Source organism: Ambystoma mexicanum, chromosome 12, assembly GCF_040938575.1.
Source record: "Ambystoma mexicanum isolate Mex_15411 chromosome 12, UKY_AmexF1_1, whole genome shotgun sequence".
Lineage (NCBI taxonomy): Eukaryota > Metazoa > Chordata > Amphibia > Caudata > Ambystomatidae > Ambystoma > Ambystoma mexicanum.
Window position 1 is genome coordinate 694,357,514 of NC_090936.1, and position 21,037 is coordinate 694,378,550.

At 44.8% G+C, this 21,037-nt stretch overlaps 1 protein-coding gene across 3 annotated transcripts in view; it reads left to right on the forward strand.

The window, feature by feature from the left end:
- TRMU (tRNA mitochondrial 2-thiouridylase) overlaps positions 1 to 17,427 on the forward strand; it is an 852,019-nt gene extending 834,592 nt beyond the window's left edge. For all 3 annotated transcript variants that reach the window (XM_069629233.1, XM_069629231.1, XM_069629232.1), the window contains one exon: positions 14,472 to 17,427. In XM_069629233.1, the coding sequence (XP_069485334.1) occupies positions 14,472 to 14,624 (153 nt within the window). In that variant the 3' untranslated portion in view covers positions 14,625 to 17,427. The remainder of the gene's footprint in view (positions 1 to 14,471) is intronic.
- The last annotated feature ends 3,610 nt before the right edge of the window (positions 17,428 to 21,037 follow it).

Sequence of the window (21,037 nt, forward strand, 5' to 3'; positions counted from 1 at the left end):
AAAAACAAACCGAATGTTTTCAAAACTGCACAAACGAATCACTAAACATTTTCCTTGCATACTTATACATATATTAACTTCAGACTTCAGCCCTACTGATTGTTGCTTGTTTCAATCACCTCTTCATGACTTTTTATGTATTTTTTTTTCTGTTTTCAATGTGAATACATATACAAATATTTCCTAATTTGCCCACAGCTTTGCTTTAGCTTGTTATAAAAATATTGTCAACAGCATATTGCTTCTTCTTCTGCGCACACTGTTTTAACTGCACTAACTCACAGGACTATGCTTGTTCCTAACTGTAAAACAGCTCTGTTTTCCCCCACCATTAATCATTCTTTTGTCTTAGTCAACTGTTATCTCTTAGCCTTGAAAGGAAGTCCTCTTTTCTTCCAGCAGCTGGATTTGAACCTGTTTCACTTGTGTATGTCACTGCTGGCTTTCCACCAACTGCGCACATCGCATACAAAATAGGTTATCTCTCTGCCTTAATGCATTTTTTCAACATGCTATATATCACTTTACCTTCAGTTTTTGCTGGAGGAAGGGACTCTGGTGTGGGTTTTTGCCTTAAAGACTTATTTTAATGACTTTTTCTTGTTTAGCTACGCAATTGTAATCAGCAAAAAATTGCCTTATGTCCAACTTTCCTTTTGACTTCGTTTTTTATGATGCGCTTGGCGGTTTTTTATTGTTCAAAGCTTTTTGGCGCACTAAGAATGTCAACTATGTAGGTATGTAAAAATTAACCCTCCAGCTGCCTCAACTCACCTGCCTCAATGATGCAAAAATAGTCCCAAATTTGAATTCATTTATTATTTGTTCTGCTTTTTTCTCCATAACATCTCAGACAGCAAATATTGAGCGTGCCCATCAGTGGTTTGCTCAACCCTCTGCCTTTTTCACTGCTCTCTGTCTGTCTCTGGGGTGATTTTATCTTAACTTTTTATAACTCATTGTCACTCTTCGACACCTTAATTTAAAACAGACACACCACAGACTAGTCAACTTTCACATTAACCCTCAGCGTTCTTCGCTTTATCTCCGGCCCTAAATATACCCTGCTAGGGGTTTAAGTCATTACCTATCATAAACCTGTTTATGTGCCGCCTATTTATACCCCGATTGGGGTTTTAAATGACTTGTTCTAGACCTGCCTTGAGGTAGGAATCGTGGTCTCTCCTATTCATACATAAAGACGCTCCTTGTCTTACTTTTACTTAAAACGCTCTTCGTTTTTTCTAAACAACCTCCTGTTACTTTTATACAGCCCGTTAATATATACATAAGATGTTATCTTTTTGTTTACCCCGGTCCCCTTAAAATACATACCATAATCCACAGATGTCAAGTACCATCATCATTCATGCTGACAGCCATGGGGAGACCTCTTCTGACAAAATGGGGGTACACTGCAGATTTATTTACTCACCCTTCCATTTCCCCCGGGCATCTCCCAAACTATATCCGCATCAGCATGCTGGGTTCTTGTCCCAAGAAAGATATTTGGGGTCCCTTCAAAGTGGTTGCCATGCGTAAAGATGGTCCTTCTGGGTCTCATCATGCTCTTTCAAAATCTGTGGATTTTTCGCACTGGGCCATGAATGAAGGAACGGACGCCCAGGTACAGGAGATTGTTAATACAAGCTCACAAAGATACACTGGAAGGCACCCAGAACTCCTGCAATCAGCTTGCCTTTTATAGGCCTTTTCAATGATGCAATACTTTCATGCAAATTCAGGATTCACATCTGATTGGTCCACATAGCCAGACATGAACCCCTTCTTGTCTCTGATTTGGTGGCTGGTCTGCCACTCACAAAGCCCACATTAGCTCACTTTGGCAAGTATTGGTTGACTTGCATATAGACTGATAGGTTTATTTTAGACCCATCTAAACACAATTATACCTCTTTAAAATCCTGCCATGAACCAGTCCTTATCTACTTCTCGATGTCCTGCCAAGCTCAGTTGGCAGCTCATACCATGAAAAACTCCATAAGCTAATTTCGTTTGCTGCCAAGTACTGCAGCTGATCTGTATTAACTGGTAACTTCTCTGCCGCTATCTGATCTACTATAAATCATGTCTGCTTTCTCTGCCAACATTTCTAAATATATTATTCCAGACATGCTTATCTTACAGTGAACTACTGCCAAAGAATATTCACCATCAGCATGATTCAGCTCTTTTCACACCTGATCCCAAAGCCATTTTGTATTTTGGCATCCATTTTGGAATCTGTCAGTCTATTCAGCCTTGCTTATAAAACAGTAAATCAGTTTTTACTTTTGAGCATATCTCATTTTCTATCCAGTTTCCAGAATACATTTTTAGATATTCATGATATGTGAGTAATACTGTAGACACCCTTCACTTCCCGAGCCATTCTGACCCTAAGAAATATGTCGCCCCACATGCACTTTTTACCATTGATTAGCCTATAATGTTATATGTGCTCAGATTGAGGGGGGAGGGGGTCTAGTACCCTTATACAATGCCTTCCTGCATTTACTTATTGCTATTCACTGGAGAGGTGTGGGGGTGTTTAAATACAGGCCTAACAGACCCAGGAGGCTGGAAAGGTCTACTGATGATTGTCTCCCACTTTTCAATACATTTTCCTATTCCTATTCAGGGGAACACACACAGACTAATAAATGGAAAATGCATTCAAATAGCCTGTACTATAGATCTGTATATGGCCACAGATACTGCACTTGCAAAATGCAAGGGATAAGTAATCCTAACAAATAGAATATTGCTGAAAAACTCCACATAAATATGTTGGTGCTCGGGCCAATGCTGCTAGCTCCACAGCAAACCAAAATGTCATCACCAATGAGAAGGTGTTCCTCCAAACTGACAAAGCAACAACCATGTATTGCTTCTTGAAGTTAGAGTGAACTCATTCCAGACAGTTGTGAACTGAACCACAACAAATGTGGTGATGGGTCATAAGGGCTAACATTGTCAGGTAAGCATAGCATATTCACAGAGGATAATAAAACAATGAGTACATTGTGAGTCAGAGTTTAGAGATGTGTCACAAATGAGAACATTTTTCTTAAATTGGACACCAGAGCCATGAACGACCTTGCTATAAAGAGAACCCAAAAGACAACATTGAGGTTGGTGGTGAACCAGAAGAAAGACTCGGACTAAATATGGTCATGATTCTCGAATTTTTTTAAATAAAAACTAAAATGCTTAGCTAACCCTATCGCTATGAGGGAAGTTCCTTATCTAACAAAAGTAAAACTAAGGGTGCTTGTAGTAAAGTCCTAATAATAAGTCTTCTGTCTGAATCCTAAGTAGCTAACTGGCCCTACTACTTTAGAAAAATACCTAACTCAAGACACCGGTCTGTGCTTTCTTGGCAATCTTAACTGTTATTTGAAGTTTGATATGCAGTTTATGGATCTTTTGCCAGTCTTGTTTAGTGAGGGCCATGTACCTGTCTCACTCTATTAATTTGACGTACTTTGTCGTCTATTGCAGCCTTGTATTCCATTGTTCGTATCCCTTTTCTTTATAGATTAGAGGGGCTGGATGCCCGTTACATTCTCTTGACTGTTCCTATTATTCGCCGCTATTCCAGCCTTTCAGTACAATGTTCATGTTGTTTGCTCTCTGGCTCAATGGTGCCTTGTGCCCGTTACATTGGCTTTGGCTTTCATACCTGGGTCGGTTTATGTGCTCCTGGAAACCTGCAACCATGTATCTCGCTTGCCTCCACAGGTCTGTAGCGTCCCTTTCCCCTTCAGAGCCTCATCGTGGGAATGATACTTGTCGGGTGCTTGAGATTTTGGGCTCCACTTCCTTCTCGGTTCTCAGTGTTGTTTGCTGGGTGCCAGGCCCACCACTGCTCTTAAGTGGTAACGCCACCTGGGAAGATGGTTGTCTTTCTGCCCTGTGTCTCGTCTTAAACAGAGCCTCTTTCTCGGTTAAGACAACACTGCCAAGCATCTAGCTGGCGGGTTTCCCGTTCTGCTTGTCACTGCTGGCCCCACGACTCAACATAGCTCTGCTCCTCCAGGACATATGAGCTCACCTGTGCATGCCACTTGCTTTCCTCCCACCATGGATTTTCCTCTTCCATTCACAAACCACTTGCCTTTTATAAACGTCATTAGAATGAATTAAATTGTGTCCGCCTTTAATGCTGATGGCACCCAGGAGAGGTTCATCATTACCTGAAGCCAATGGGGTAACAGAAGGATCTTTGTGATTCATAGTTGTAAGAGGGAATGCAACAGTTTGTCTGACATCAAATCCATGTATGTAGAAAGGGTAGTTTTGACTGGGAGACAATGAAGTCCCACTTGCCCAGACCCCTAGGAAGGGTCTTGCATAGTGGGCTCACCTCCCTATCCTCAAAGAGGGTGGCTCCCCGCTGGTGAGCAGGGACACATTTTCCAGATTTGTCACAGTACCTAGAACAATCAAATGGGCATATGGGGAAATAAATGACACCACTCCTCTTCAGTAATCTATGCACACAGCTTGATTGTTTACATTCTTCAAAACCAAAAATAACAATCAGTCTTCATTTTAGAAAGTGCAATGTGCCAATGTTATTGTACAATTTTAAACATTGATAAGTGCATGTGCAAAGTATATGTATCCATTACAAAGTGTATACGTATAACGTTCACAAAAGAGGAAACAGTTTAGTCTGTCCTTCCATAATCCTAGTGGAGAAAAGCTTATCCTGTTTTCCAAGTCCATTTAATTAATTTCATTTAATGGCTGAGGAAAATGTAAAGATACCATGGTATTGGGCATCAGTCGAGAGAAACTCCTCTTGTACGGGAGTCAATCCTGTAATGTGTACGAACCAGGAAGGAGTGATAGTTTCAAGTGGGGGGAAGCAACACCTGCTTGCAAACACATCTAAGCTAATCACACTGAAAGACGGAGAAGAGCACACCCTCACTGGAGTGTTAAGTAATGGGTATGTATCAGTAAAATCAGATGGTTACATGGCTGGTAATGTAATGATAAACATGGATTTGTTAATGCAACTTGCGCATGAAATACATAATTGCGTTAATATGCTGTGCCAATAAGATACATTTAGGTATAGTACCATCCATAAAAAGCTTCCCATGACTTCTTCCATTCTGTCCTTTCTGGTAGGTCCGAATCAGGAGATGGTCAAGGTGTCATTCTGGTTAACGTCTTGCTTTATTCACAATAAACCTAACTGCATCTATCGCTTGTAGGCCCTATTCTAGAAAAAGAATAAAGAAGTCAAAAGGCTGCTCGTCAGGATGTTCTACAACATAATCTACAACCATGGTCCATAAAACCTAGTCTATCCTGATCTCTATCCCTACCACTACAACAGAATAGAATATAACATAAGCAAAGGGAGGGCCTCTTGCCCCATGAGTGAGTGGTGGATGGCTTCTGACCGAGTGATATGCCTCTGTTTATCAGTGGGGGGTCCTTGACCCCGTTTCTCAGTTCACACAACCAGGCACCAGAATGTCTTTCACCTCCTCTCACACCAGCTTGTGAGCTTGCAGTAAATCAATGCTTTTTCTTCCTTCTTTTTATTTGATCAGACCCTTTACAGCAGTCCCATGCCTCTTATACCCTCTGGACTCACTTTCTAGTAATGAAAATAATTGTTTCTCCACTCTTGATTTACCCTCCCTGGGGTCTTCGGTTGTACACTGAAACCTGTGTCTAATCTCTCTTTTGTCCAACTTGGGCTTGAAGTGTTCTTATCCCGCTTTGAGGTAATTCAGTTCTCTCCCCACCTTTGGGTCACTTAGTTCTTATCCCTTCCCTGGGGAAATTTGGCACTCGCCCCACTCTGGGGTTGTTTGGCTTTTGGGTCGATTCTCTCTCACTCTGCCCTGGGGTCATCCTCTTCTCACCCCAACCTGGGGCTGAGTTTGTTCTTGCCGTCTACCTCCCGATTTTACTGAGCATCCACAAACCTTTTCTTCTCAGTAGGCGCTCATACGGTCAGGCGTCTCGGAAAATGGTGGCGCGGTCTCGTTTAGTTAGGTTCTTTTGTCTCAGCCAGAGTCGTTGCTTCCTCCCCGTCGGTCCTGGTGGGGTATTGGCGGCTGCTCCATGTCTTGTTGCTGTTCGGAGGTCCCAGCTCCCTCGGCTGGTGCTCCAGTCTTCATCTTTGGTGCTGCAGCTTCTTTTGCCCAGCTTTCTGTGGCCTCCACCGCAGTTCAGCACACCACGCTGCGTGCAGGTTCGTCTGCCCAAGCCACATTTTTCAGGAGGAGGGTTCTCCCGTGTGGCTCTGCTGTCTCACCCTTGCAGATGGGGTTGGGCTCTCCTCCCCCTTGACAGCTAGGGTATGTGTATTTGTCTTGTTCTCTGGGTCGATTACAGTGTCTGTGTAGGGTCAGAAACCACACCAGCCATTGATACATGCAGTGGTACCTCAGTACGTGTAATTTCCATATGAGCAACAAACGTATTGTATTCTTGAGGCAAAGGAGGTTAACACACATCCCTGTCTGGGAGAGGGGGGTCAACCTCAGTGGAATCCTGCATGCCCTGTAACCTGGAGGGTGTTAAGCTTAGCAGGCTCACATCCCTAATGCCAGAGGGGCTGGCTCCCCTTGGGGGAGAGTAGACGAGTTCCCTGCATTCATCACACCTCTTAATGAAAAAGAGGTGGCGAGGGCTATACAACATCACAAAATTTGATAGAAAAGGAAGCAAGAGTAAATAAAGGTGTGCTTACCTCTGAGGTACGGGTGATGAACTGTTTGGGGTTGGATGAGAGGGAAAGTAGCTGTTGGTTGTAGTTGTGAGTACTGGTGGAGGATGGGTTCAAGACTGGACTGCACATGAATAGGGACATTTTAAACTCTTTTACGAAGCGTCATGATAATGGAGGAACACTTCAAACAGTACTGTGCTCTACTTAAGTTTAAGAAAATAATGGCACTTACCAATATTCACAAAATGGGATTGTACATCGGGAACTCAATCACAACAGAGGGGGTCTCTCTTAGCCCCTCTGCATGTCGCAGTGAGACCTACAATCCACAAAATGTTTGGATTGGCCCTGGAGGATGGTCCCTCCTGGCCAATAATTAAGGAATAGTATTAGGATGTACACCTACACGACAAGGATTGAACACAAAAAGGGATGATCTAAGCAAAACAGTCTATTATAAGGGCCTATTTAAGCATCCAGAGTCCATTCTGTATTATAGGTTTCAAGCTCATAGACATCATCCCAGTACAGTGTTCAGCAAATCGGTCACTGGCATTTTAAAGTACCCCACTTCACTTCCTTAACTGGGTCTTTGCTTTTCTCTTGCTCTCTTTGCCTTTGTTGTGGCCTTAGTCTTGGCCTTCATCTTGACCTTGGGCTTTGTCTAACTGGGTTCTCAAAGATTAGTAAAGCTTCATTATTGGGGCGTGTGGTCTTGCAACTCCCACCAGGGTATGGGCTGGGGACGCCATTTGTCTTCTTTGCTGTTTGATCCTTCCTGTTTCAGTGCGGCTTGACAGTGACGTGGAAGAAGGTGCGCTCCTCTAACGGGAGAGCCCGCTCAGAGACTCCTACTGTGTCTCGGTATTCTGGGCTGTGTACGAGCCTACTCGGGGCTGGCCGGCCTGGAGCGGAGTGTGGAGTGCGAAGAGGGGAACTAGTCCGGAGGCGATCCCGGAGACCTGCCCTGAGGCGACGGGGCCGTGTGTGGTCCGTCGGGAGCGGCTTTCACCTGGTGGAGCGTACCGCGGGTGCCAGCGAGTAACGGTGAGTGCCTCGAGAGCCCCCGTGAAGCTGCGGGAGGGCAGGCATGTACGCAGAGAGCTGGGCTGCGGTTCGGGGCCTGAGGAGAGTGAGGGGTGAGGCGGGTGAAAACCGCAGTATAGGCAGTACTAGTCGGTCTTGGACTGAACCTGTAGAGTTTGCCCCTTGTCCATAGACCTTCTGGCTGACGCGTGGCTGGAGGTGCGGGAAAGCGACCGTCTGGACCTCCTGTGGACGGCAGGGAGGCGGTAGGGAAAGGGGCGAGTCTGCTCGTGCAGTCACTGCGCATCATACGTGCGGGAGCTGTGGGAGTCTGTGAGGAGCGATATCTCCTTTATCGGACAGGCGTAGTTGACAATTTTTGGCACGGGCGACTATTGGTCTTAATAACTTTGCCGGCAAGTGCAGTTTGAAGAGGTCTGTAATCCTCTTATTATTTTGACCTAAAATCCCCGCATTAACTCCCCTGGAGACAATATGCCACCAAAAACACGCGGTGCCAAAACGTCTTATAATTTGAGGAAAGGCAAGACCAACAACCTAAATATGCCTGTTACCAATCTATCCGGAGGGGAACAATCCGAAATCCCCAGTTAATACTAGAGGAACGATACCTGCTTTATTTGAAAAAATCTCATTGGTACGCAGTAGCGAACATACTGAGGAGACACTGTCGACAGTACACAATGGAAGTCGACCCCTGGATATGACAAATTTTGATGATATAGATAACAATTCATTACTCGATCTATGTCTCTCCATACAGAAATCAATGGCACCCCCACAGACTGGCAGGGGGGGAGTGCTGAGACTGAGAACACCCAGAGAGCTGTAAGTTTTACAGTAGAAGCACAAGTGTTAAAATCAATAAATGCCTCATCAGAGGCCCCCGGTAAGGGTCGACTCTCTGAATCACCTAATTTATTGATTGATCTTGAAGAACCTGGGAAGCATAATGTAGATCGATTGAGTGAATTATCACAATTGAACTCTGAAGCTATTGCAGATTTGCAGGCGTCAATGTCTTCACTGCAATTTGCGCTAAAAATCCTATTAAAACTCTGTGGGAAAATACATGTCAATACTGTTCTACAGCTGAACCTACCTGGCCAGGGCACTGATTCTGCCTATGAAGAGCAGCCGGAAGAAATAAAGGAGCCGGAATTATCGGCTATTGCCACGAACATTGAGGGGACTGAGTCTCCTACAAAAGAAGAAAACACCCACTTCACTAAAAAACAGCACAGAATTGCGAGGAGAACTGCACTAAGGAATGTTCCTGTGGAGGTGGCTTCACCTTTACCTAATACAGCAAAGCCGCCGCAAAAATCAAGAAAGGCAAAAAGAAGGGCCCTGAAAAGGAAGAAACTATTAATGAAGGGCCCGGGAACACTTACCAGCTGGATACTGCCAGAGAAACCCAAAGATATATTGGTGGTGAGCAATACAAGTCAAGACTCTATTCTTATAGATAACCAAGATACTATGGATAATCAATTCTCTACTCCGCAAAGGAATAGTGTTAATAGTACTTATGAAAGCGTGAACCCGGATAAGGAAGCCTCGGTGCCAGTGAGAGAAGAGAATTGCGAAGGAAATAAGATCTGTATTGTGAAGAACTTGAATCAGAAACTCAGTGGTAAATGGTTACCACGAATGGCTATGCTTGAAAAACTCCACCTGATCCCTCAATTAAGAGTCATTAGATCAGAGGACTTCTCTTTTGTGGAACCTCTACACACTACTAACCCGACTGTGACGGCGTTACACTGTACGGTTTTGGCCTCTGCTCAGTTGATCCGAAAACACAAAGACTATCTGATGCAAGTAGGGTTGGGTGTAGATGTTAACCCTCACGACATAGATCCATTGATTAATGATAAAATGCAATCTGTCAAAATTAATGGTGAAACCAACCCCCCGCTAATCGTTGGGAAACAAGTTCAAATGAGGGACATTCAGAACACTCTCAAATGGCTAGCAGAGGCACTACCCCGGGCTCTAAACAAACCCTGAACTTGTTCAGTATTATCTTGGAACACCAGGGGTTTTAAACACTTTACGGCAACTAATGGGTCATTAACTTTTATCACAAATCATTATTTTTTCATGTTGCAAGAAACTTGGCTAACTGTACCGATTGTAATTGATGGCTATAAGTTGTATCATACTCTTGCTAAAAAAGGGCAAATGGGAAGACCATATGGAGGATTGATGATCGGGATAGGGAAATCAATAATATCTAGAGAAATATTCACTGAATTGGGGGATAACATCAAAGCAGTGGAAGTGGTCATATTACTTAAGGATAATTGGGCCAAGTTATTGTTGGTCAATCTTTACAATCCTTATGACGCCTCAGCCAGTGATCAAATTCAAGATAGGTTGCATGATATTTTGAGTGCGTGGAAAAATGAAAGTAAAAGTAATCTCATCATTATTGCAGGTGATTTCAATTGCCTTATCAAAGGAGAAGGAGGCACGTCTAATAACAAGTCCCTGTACCCGTATTCCATTATGCAACATGACTGTAATGATAAAGAAGGGGAGAAGTGGTTATGTTTTATGAGGAGCTGGGATCTGGAATGTCTAAACGGACGAACCATTAGTGATTGCCCGGGGCACTACACGTGGGGAGCGGGTGTGACGTGTCGTACTCTTGACTACTGTTTTACTAGCGCTGAGGTAGCATCCTTAGTTAAAGACATGAGAATAGTAGACAATGATTGGAGTGATCATAATGGTCTCAGTCTAACCCTGAATAGTGGTATTGAATCTCCCCCAACCACAGCGATAGGAAGCCTGCTTGTTAACCATGCTAGCTCATGAATAATATGGTCTGAGAAAAATATACTTAGAGCAAGTCAGGACTGTGGTGATTGGGATAATGACTATCATATCATGTTTACTAATCTGTCTATGGAGGACCTTGAAGGGTGGATCTATAACTTCACGGGCAAATATGTAACTAAAAAATCATCACTTGTTATTAGAGAACAGGGCTCGACTGAGACCTATGACAAAGTAATAAGAGATGCCAAACTCTTATTAAGAAGGGAGATACGCAGAATCAGGGCCAATACACAATCCCTTATTAGTCTACACATTAAGACTAATAAGATTCAAAATCAGTACAGGTCATGGTTAAAACACTGGAAAAGATCAAAAAAATTGGCATGCTGGCAAAAGACTGTGAGAACTATTTGCTCAAGAAACTCCCGCAACATTTGGGCATTATTAGGGGAGGCAAGGGGAAGCAGGGAAACCCCTCAAATAAATCCGATTGACGCTGAAGAATGGGTCAATTTTCTTGAGAAACATAATGGGACATTGGATGGTAGGGTGGAGGTTTCTGGTACAACCATACATATTCCTAAGCCCTTCCCGGTACATCTGGAAGAGCTTATAGACAAGATCTCTAAACTTAAAGCCTCTCGTGCACCAGGACCGAATGGCCTCTCTAATATACTCATGAAGAATAACCCGGTCTTCTGGGCCAATCTCCTAAAAATACTTTTTGAAAAGGTATTAACAGAGGGGTGAATTCCGGTAACCTGGCAAAAAGCAATTCTAGTACTGGTATTTAAAAGGGGTAACAGAACGGACCCAGGTAACTATCGTCTGCTTTCCATGTTAGATTGCTCTGGCAAATTATTTGCCTCTTTGCTTCTGCAGAGACTACAGACTTGGGCAGAAATGATAGGACTCCTGGACCGCTTTCAAAGCGGATTCAGAATGGGATATTCTACTACTCATAACCTACTGATCATGAATAGTCTTAGAGACAAAGCCCTCTCACTGAATAACCCTCCGCTGTATGCTTTATACATTGATTTTAAGGCAGAATTTGACACTGTCAATAGAGAGAAACTGTGGAGGAAGTTAAGGGGAATGGCATGCCCCTAAGGATTGCTTTACTATCTACAGCTCCTTCATCAAGATACCTCAGTACAGCTGAGGCTAGATGGTAGTGGGACTACAACTAGGGTGATAAAGCAAATCAGAGGGGTGAAACAGGGGTGTGTAACGGCACCCACCCTGTATAATCTATTTGTCTCTGATATTCCGGAACACTTACGTGAGGTGCATAATTGCCCCCCCAAAATAGGCACCCAGCACTGCTTAATCATGGCATATGCGGATGATGTGGTGATATTTGACCACACGTTCAGTGGGATTTCTCGCTCGACTGAGAGGCTCTGGAAATATGCGGAGGAGAATGAACTCATAATAAATCATATGAAAACAGAACTGATTCTTTAGAGTCATGGTAAGGTGAGAATGATGATTAGAGGTTTGGAAATCCAATATACACATTCCTATAAATACCTAGGAGTGGAATTTGACTCCAGAGGAAATTTTCAATCCTGTATAAAAAATCGTGAAATAAAGGCGGCACAATTAACCGCTATGATTTGCCAGTTCTCTTACAAGCAGAGTGGTTACTCTATTTGGGCGGCTCGCCACTGTACATTCAATGCTTGGTGCCAATGGTAACTTACGGACTGGAAGCTCTGACTCATCTTAATCTTGAATGGCTCCAGGTATTGGAGGGTAGGTTTTGGCATAGGCTATTGGGTCTTCCACAGGGAATACCAATGGCGATATTAAGATTGGAATTGGGGTTACTTTCTTTAAAAGCTCTAGCCTTAAAGAAAAGAGCTGAACTCTATATTAAGATGCACACGAGCACTACCAATCCTCTCCTATTGACAATGAAAGAAGAGATAATTGGGAACAAGCAGATTAAGTATGTAAGAGAAATGACATTATTATTTGAGAGGATTGAGTGGACCCCTAACTGGAGTGAGAATTTCGAATACTTGAAATATCAAATGGGAGAGCGCTTAAAAATCTGGGACTGGCAAAATAACTTCAAACATCTTGAAAGCCTACACAGCTATGGGTTCATATCCCACACACTCTATACCTATAGAAAGGCACAAAGATATTTGAATCTATGCCCTTCAGATAATTTAAGACGTTTCTTATTATTGCTACGTATTAACCATCTTCCAGTCCTAACTGTCCTTGGCCCTGAAAGGGCTATTCCCAAATTTGAGCGCTTCTGTAGGATATGTAAGAATAAAACTGCCCTCGAAACGGCAAGACATGTCCTCATGCTATGCCCCAGACTGAGTACCATCTATATGAATCATTATAGCAAGTATGTGCATAATTTAGATCACATTAAGTCAAAATATTTCTGGTATATGTGTGTTAATACCTGGAATGCAAGTTTACATCTGGCTCTTTATAGAGTATGGAATATGGTCAAGGTAAAACTTAAAGAACAATCCACCCCTGAAATAGCAAGAAAATAAGTCATTAGATTAAGTTATTCAGCAATGTATATGATGCTGATTTGGAGAAATTTGCAACTTTGAAACTGAATAAGAAAGTAATTGATTTTTATGTGTAAATTATGTTAAAAATTGTGCAATTATGTTAAAAATTGTGCAATTAGTTTTTTATGTTGAATTATGTGTAAAGTTTTTGTTTATAAAACTATATCACATTAAAAATAAATAAATAAAATAAAATAAATAAATGTGTCTTCTTTACAGAGGCTCTTCTTCGGGGACTGGCCCATGGAAATGTTTGGGCCCATGTTCTTAACCGTCTTCCCAATCTAGCCTGTCCCTTCATCCTGTCTTCATCTATCCTCTGGTTTAAGTGGCACAGCCGCCATCATCTGTTATCCTTCTTGGCTTGGTTCTAATCTGATTCTCTTTCATATTGCATATTGCACCATGCACACTCTGAAACGCTGTCCTAACACCAAGCAAATAAAGTGTCCTGTGCCTGTTTTTTACGCAAGTTTCTACGCTAGTAATTGGAACCATTATCAGTCTGATTGAGGGGTGTGTTTCCCATCAGCTTCTTACTGCGTGCTTGTCCCATCCCTAATCGTGCTTCCCCGTTAGTGTGATTGGTGTTTGATTTCCCTGCAGGTGTTGTGCATATTTTACTACTAGGGAAGCCGTTGGTTACAAGGCCCATGTCAGGATCAGCCTGTGTAATCATGGTGGCCCCAGACCCTGCGCTCTGGCTTCCCTGTGTCCCTATTAGTCCCTCTTCTCACTGCCATTACCACTGTGTTTTTGTTGTTTGCCCTGCCATTCCTGCTTGGCTCTGGGTCGTGACCCATGCCGAAGCTTGCACACCCAACGTGAGCTGTTTTTCTTCTCATGCTCTGCACATGGAACTGGAGCTGTGGGCCGTGCAAAGTGAAGAAAAAAAAACGGATTCTGTAAATGTGGAACAATGATTCCGAAGCCTATTTTCTCTGGGTTTCTCCCAGTGGCTGTAGACTTGCTCTCCCCAGTCATGGCACATATTTTCCTCAATTGACATGGTTTCTTCTCCTTATTCTTGGCAATAGCTGTATTGCTCTACTCTTGGATCGTCCAAGGAAGGAGTGGGGACCTCTGGGCGGTCCTCTTCACACTGCAACCATGGGTGGCATCCTAGCGGCTTCTCCTGGCCCCCAGCGTTCCCCAGCTTTTCCCCACTGTCGAGAAACTGGTGATCTCATAACGGAAGGGACAACTTGATGCTGAGAAATGTGTGAGCAGCACTCTATAAATGACAAAACTTGCCAGTTTATCACAAGTTTCAAAATGACAGTTAACCTACTGTAAGAATCACATGCGTGGTGTGTGTTCCGTTTAGAATGCATTCTCTAATGGATGTTGCTGTCTCTGTATTTCTATTTCAGTTTGCGGTTTTCTACAAAGGTGATGAGTGCCTTGGAAGTGGAAAGATAATGAGGTTGGGCCCATCGGTGTACACTTTGCAGCAAGGCAAAAATCTAAATAAATCTGCAGTGGATGTGTCAGAAGGGTCAGTGGAGAAATCTGGGCAGTTTTGATTCAAGCCTTCGATCCCATCTATTAGATGCCATTGACCTACTTAAAGCCCTGGAATGAAGGTGTGAAGAAAGTGCAAGCGGTAGCTGGCGAACTACACATCCTCAAATAACAGATTGAGAGACCGACTGAAACGACACTTGGTTTTCTCATTGTGAGTGTTTTGTACATTGATCGAATGTATCACATCAAGGAACAAAGGACAATATGCTAACTTTCTGCAATACCAACTAAGGTGGTCGATTTCTGGCAATTTCAGCTGCTAAAGTTTGAAACATGAAACTCAGGATATTTTTGTAAATGAGATCAAAATAATAATTTAAATTTTGGAAATGTTGCTTTTTACATTTTCTTTATTCTAGCGATTGAAACATGGTATTTGTTTTCAGAATTTTACAGCTGTGTGTGAAATATATTTTGGTCACTGGATGGAAAGTGCTTACATAATATGTCTGTTATTTTCTTCACTTTTATGGACTGAATGTAATTTACAATAATATTGGCATTCCCATATTTGAGCCAGTTGCCACCATAGAGTGTTTTTGGCTCCCGTAGGGGGCCGCCGCTGTTCTTCCCAGGAAGTTGCTGTCACTGAAGTGCCGGAGCGCCAGGCCACACCCCATTTCTACAAAAACTGCTCCCTGGCCCGCGAGGGCCGAAGCCCATGGGAACTTAAGGGTGCATGGGGTGTTTGGCTCCCGCAGGGGTGTTTGGCTACCGAATGGGGTTGTCCACCTTTGCCTCGCTCATTAACGGAAGAACACTGTGGACCGAACCCGCGAGGAATGAGGAATGAGGAAGGTGAAGAGTGTGTAATGGAGGTGGGACTCTAATTGATCTTGACTGGCCTCCCACCCTTGCATGCCTTACACAGTCACCCTACACCGTTTCCTACCACTATTGATGTGGACATTAATATGGCAACGATAGCAGTGGCCACGGTGGTTGTGGCCTCACCCCCATGTCCCCCCTTAACCCTCCCACCTGAAGCTTGTCTATATTACGCCATGGATAGCACAAAGTCCTAGCAGTCAAACGGAAGTTGGCACCTGTGGTGAATGCAGATGTCGAGTCATGTGGCGCCGGCAAGCCCAGGGGCAATATCCTGGCAATGTTAACGGGCGATGCATATAATTTGGTTAAAGAAATCAACCATTTCCTTGGGAGCATCTCGATCACTCTTGGGACAAAGGCCAATGCTAACGATGATAATTCTAAAATAGACTACGCCGTTGAGGGGAATCCTGGTTGGCATGACAAAGGGCTAGGAACAGCCTGTGTAGTGATGATGTGCACTCAAGGCGGGGGGCTGGCTACGCATGATGGTCCTATGGAGTTCTGTGATGAAACTGCTGGCCTCTGTACTCCTACTTCTAGCACCCAATGCTGTTTCCAGAAATGCCTTCTAGAGCCCCCAGAGAAACTGCTCCAGGTGAAGTGCTCCAATGACTGCTTTTGCTGCTCCTGTTGCTGCAATTACCACTCTAGAGCCTACAGCAGTCACCATCACTTTGAACATAACACCTAGCTCCCCTGGCATAGACCCATGGGAAAAAAAGCCTCCCGACATCAAAGCCCAGCCCCCCAATAATCACAGAAACGTGGGCCCATGAAACTGCAGGTTTATGTGATATGTCGACTGGGAAAGTGTACCCATGGGAGGTCAATGCCCCCTCTTTCTTTCCATCAGAACATTTTCTACTCCTGCTCTAGTTTCCGTGGTCAAGGGAACAGCCCAGGGTTGTAATTGTTCATTGGTTCTGCTTGAACTAGCGGCCCTAAAGAAGCTGTTATCACTGGTCCTAGAGAACAGAAAAGGTTCAGGAAGAGGTATCCCATGTTACCAGAAACCAAGTGACGGCACTAACAACAGGGACCCTGTAACCGCAATGAAGGAACCCCCTAGTGTCCCTAGCTTGGCTGTGACTCAGCCTATCAAGAGTGATTTCAAGCTGCCCATTGAGGTGGTATCTGTAAAGGGACCTCAGGACCAGGTTGATGTGGGCACCAGCCCCATGTCGAACACCGCCCAGACAGAAAGCGGGCAAACGTCCTGTGGGGTGATCTATAGGGAGGTGGTTCAACGGGTTGAAGGCTGAGGGGAAGAGCCACTGAAGGTGAGCATAGAGTACCCTCGGGCAGGTTACCTCAGCGTATTAAATTCACAGAGGGGGTCCCAAAGACAGGGTGTGGTATTTATGCATAAGGTTCCTAAATGGACTAGGGGCAAAGTTAAACCTAGAGACTCACTTACAAATGTACGCATTGGTTGAGGTCACTATATGGATGTCATTACCTGATCAGAGAGGACATTTTAAGCACCAGAAGACTATCCAGTGTGGAGGGAGGTCTGATTCCATCCGTATTGAGTTAAGGGATCAAAGAATGGCCAGTGACTTGTTAGGAATTGGCCTGTGTCAACGACCAATGTCTAATAGTTTGATCACAATCAGTGCTTCTCCCCTCCCTAACACTGCTCACCCCACAGGACATGTGTCCCCACTGGGCATTGCGCTTCCGCTCTCAATTCTATCAGAAGCTAACATAGTCCCTCTGGGGTCAAGACCAGTGTGTTTGCTCAACGGACATGGTAGCACTCTTCAAATCCATAACCGGCATAATACACGTGCCGATGCACCTCTGGATAGTCTTGGCATTGTGCTGGTCATTGTGCTTAGTCTCGTCCTTGAGACATGGGACTTCCTGGGTCCTAGTGATTATTTTTGTAAACATTTTGTGTATTGATATGATGTACATATGAACATTGATGGCCTTACGGCTGAATAAAGTTAAACTGTAAACTAGGATTTGTTACTCCATTTAGCTTTGACCTACGATATGATATGATATACACCAGTGTTTAAGAGCGCAACAAGGCAAAGGAGGGGACACAAGGGAGGACAAAACAACAATCTTATTAGGCCCAGTGACATTGAGAACGTGCAAGTGCAGAACCTCAAAGTGTATTACCTATGTAATCTCAGTTACAGAAAATAGTTGGAGAAAATATGACTGACAGGACCAAGCTATTTTACCCCTTCCCTAGTACCGTTCAAATTCTTCAACAGAAGGTTGCAGTATATTGTGACCTCAGAGAAGGCCATAAGCTGCAATCGTATTAACGCCACATTAGAAAGATGATGAGCACAATGAAAAGAATCAGACTGCTTTTCTGAACTCCTCATTTAATTTAACAGTTGCCTTCCCTGAACAATCTAATTTGTTAATTGTACTTGATGCATAATGTTGAGATAGCATAATGGTTCCAATGGATACCTCCTCCCACAGATTTTTCTTTCTTTTGAAATGGTTCACGGAACAGATTGGATCTAGAAACATTAAACTGCCTGCAGGAGTGGCCAGTAGCACTCTGTGACACAATCCACCATGCCGCTATGGGCGCCACTGGTACTGAATATGATGTAGCTAGTGTGCAGGTGTATGTGTCTGTGTGTTTATTTCTGGGGCCTGTGAATTTGTTTAGGTTCACATGCTTTGTATGAGCTGCTGTTTGGTGGTTTGTGCAAACTATTACACTTTGTTAACTTCCAAAGTAAAAGGGTGTTGACATGGGCAGTGCTGCCACATTATCCCTATTCTATGGATGTATCCAAGATGCCCCACATGTTGACGTCTTCAGATTGTTTATTTTTCACCATTAGTGTGGTTGCAGGAGTAACCGTTAAGCTCGATTACTGAAAAAACAACTCAGTCTATGAAATTCCACACCTACTTTAAGTCAAATACCTACACAATCAGTGCATTAAGTCAGCTCATTCAAACTGGAGTGGAAAACTGACATCACCTTAGCTGTGACCAGTGCACATTCTGAGAATGACTTTTTCCCCCTTCTTTATCTCTATCCCTTGCTTTCCTGAGGCTAGCCAACACTTATGGACACTTATGGAGAACACTGTCATGCCTGCGCCATGGGCGCATCCATTTACGCTCAATATGGACTATTTGTTTATCATTTATTTGCAACAGACTCTTGGATCCATCTATATTTACTTTGGGAACTTTATTATTTTTCCCACAAACTACGTATACCACAATGCACTTGGCTACAAGCATCGATTCCTGGCTGTTCCTATGGGTTATCAAAGGAACTACACCCCCCAGAAGCCCAAGGGACATGCCCTGCTTCCACCAGCCCAGGAACAGAAAGGGAGGTGGCCGATTGCCTGCAGGTGTGCTTAGCCAGGTGCAACCAATTAGCCTGCCTCTGTGCTGGGCTAGGCAGTATAAAGGCTGCTGCCTGCAGTGGCTCAGCCTCTTGCATCTGAGAGTCCTTCCTCCACCTTTCACGTCTTCCTACGGATCCTGTATGCTGTTTACCTTCACTCCTACTTGGACCCTGCCTTGTTGCTTGCTACACCCTGCTGCCTACAGCCCTAGCCTTCTGGGCTCCCTGCCTCAGTCCAGCTCCTCTGGGCTTCCTGCCTTGCAGCCTGTTACACTTCGCTGCCTACAGCCATAGCCTTCTGGGCTCCCTGCCTCAGTCCAGCTCCTCTGGGCTTCCTGCCTTGCAGCCTGTTACACTTTGCTGCCCTCCAGCCTCCGCCCTTGCCCTGCCGGGCTCTCCACATTGCAGCCGATCACGCTCTGCTGCCTTCCAGCCTCCGCCCTTGCCCTGCCGGGCTCTCCACATTGCAGCCGATCACGCTCTGCTGCCTTCCAGCCTCCGCCCTTGCCCTGCCGGGCTCTCCACATTGCAGCCGATCACGCTCTGCTGCCTTCCAGCCTCCGCCCTTGCCCTGCCGGGCTCTCCACATTGCAGCCGATCACGCTCTGCTGCCTTCCAGCCTCCGCCCTTGCCCTGCCGGGCTCTCCACATTGCAGCCGATCACGCTCTGCTGCCTTCCAGCCTCCGCCCTTGCCCTGCCGGGCTCTCCACATTGCAGCCCATCACGCTCTGCTGCCTTCCAGCCTTCAGCCCTTGTCTTCTGGGCTCCCTGCTCTGCAGCCTGCCTCACTCCGGCTGCCTTAGCCCTTGTCCTCTGGGCTCCCTGCTCTACAGCCTACCTCACTCTGACTACCTACAGCCCTTGTCCTCTGGGCCTTCCTACTTTGCAGCTTATCACGCTCCGCTGCCTACTACCTACCTTTTCCGCTGGGTGCTCGGCCTAGCAGCCCTCTACAGTCCTCTGCTACCTTCTACGTTCAGCGGCCCTGTCCCTCAGGGCTCACTCCTTACTGCCCGGCCCTTTTGGGATCCTTGCCGTGCAGTCTGCTTTACTCTGCTGCCCTAAGCCGTTTTCCTCTGGGCTTTCTACCTTACAGTCCTACTCCTGTGGGCTTACTCATTGCTTTCCTGCTCCTCTGAGCTCTCAACCTTGTTCCTTACTGTCCTCTGCAATCCTATCCTGTTACACGACTTTCCCTTCATTTCCTTCTGCTAGTTTGCTATCACCTTCTTTCCTGGATTTGTCTGTAGTATCTTCTCTTGTACTGTTTGTAGACCCTTTTGTACAGAGCTTGTCTGTTGGTTCCCATCAGTCAACCTCTGCCCCTTCCCTTGTCTCGTTTCTACATTACAGACACCCATAGCTGCTGTTCCAAGTCATGAGCAAACAGCGTGGGCCTCTGTTATAGCAAACTGTGCAGAAGGCTAGAGTATTTCCAAGGTTCGTGGAATACTCTTTTCCTATATCTGCATACACCCCAAGAGGGTATTCATTCTGTATCTTTTCCCTTGCTACTCTTGCCTACTCTTCGTTCTCTTTCCTTTCCACTGTGTGTGTTCTTATCTGTCCACTTTATTTGGCACAACCACCCAAACCCTTTCTGGGTGTCCTGTGCCACTCGTAATAGAGTGCCATCCTTGACAAACACTCCATTTTAAGTTTGCCCCGTTTATAACACCAGGTTAGCGGTGGAAGACACCCATCAGGTGCTCAATAAAGGCCTGCCTCGAGATCACATCAAGGATCAAACATGCCCGGAGACTTCACATTTGTACCAGATGCTGCTACCCAAAGAATTGAAATGTCCCAGGTCAAATATGCTGAGCATGGAAAGACCTGTAGAGCAGGAATCTCAACGCAAGTTCAAAGCAGGGGGAAGGGGGGGCTGGCCCATAAATATGGCACTATAACCTCATAATTGACATCCAAAGAGAAAGGTGATATATCACTTGATCCAGCTGCCCCTAAACACTACCGGGCCCATCACCACTGCCCCCTTCCTTCTAAACATCCTGGATAGAGCCGCATATATACAGATCCAACAATTCCTGGAAACCCACCACATCCTGGGCGTTTGACAGTCTGGCTTCCAACCTGGCCATGGCACGCAACTGCACTAATTGATCTTAAAAACCAGCTTGATGAGATCAGAGAAATCTGCCCTCGTCGTGCTCTTGAATCCCACAGCTGCCTTTGATCTGGTCGACCATCAAATCCTCTGCCAACAC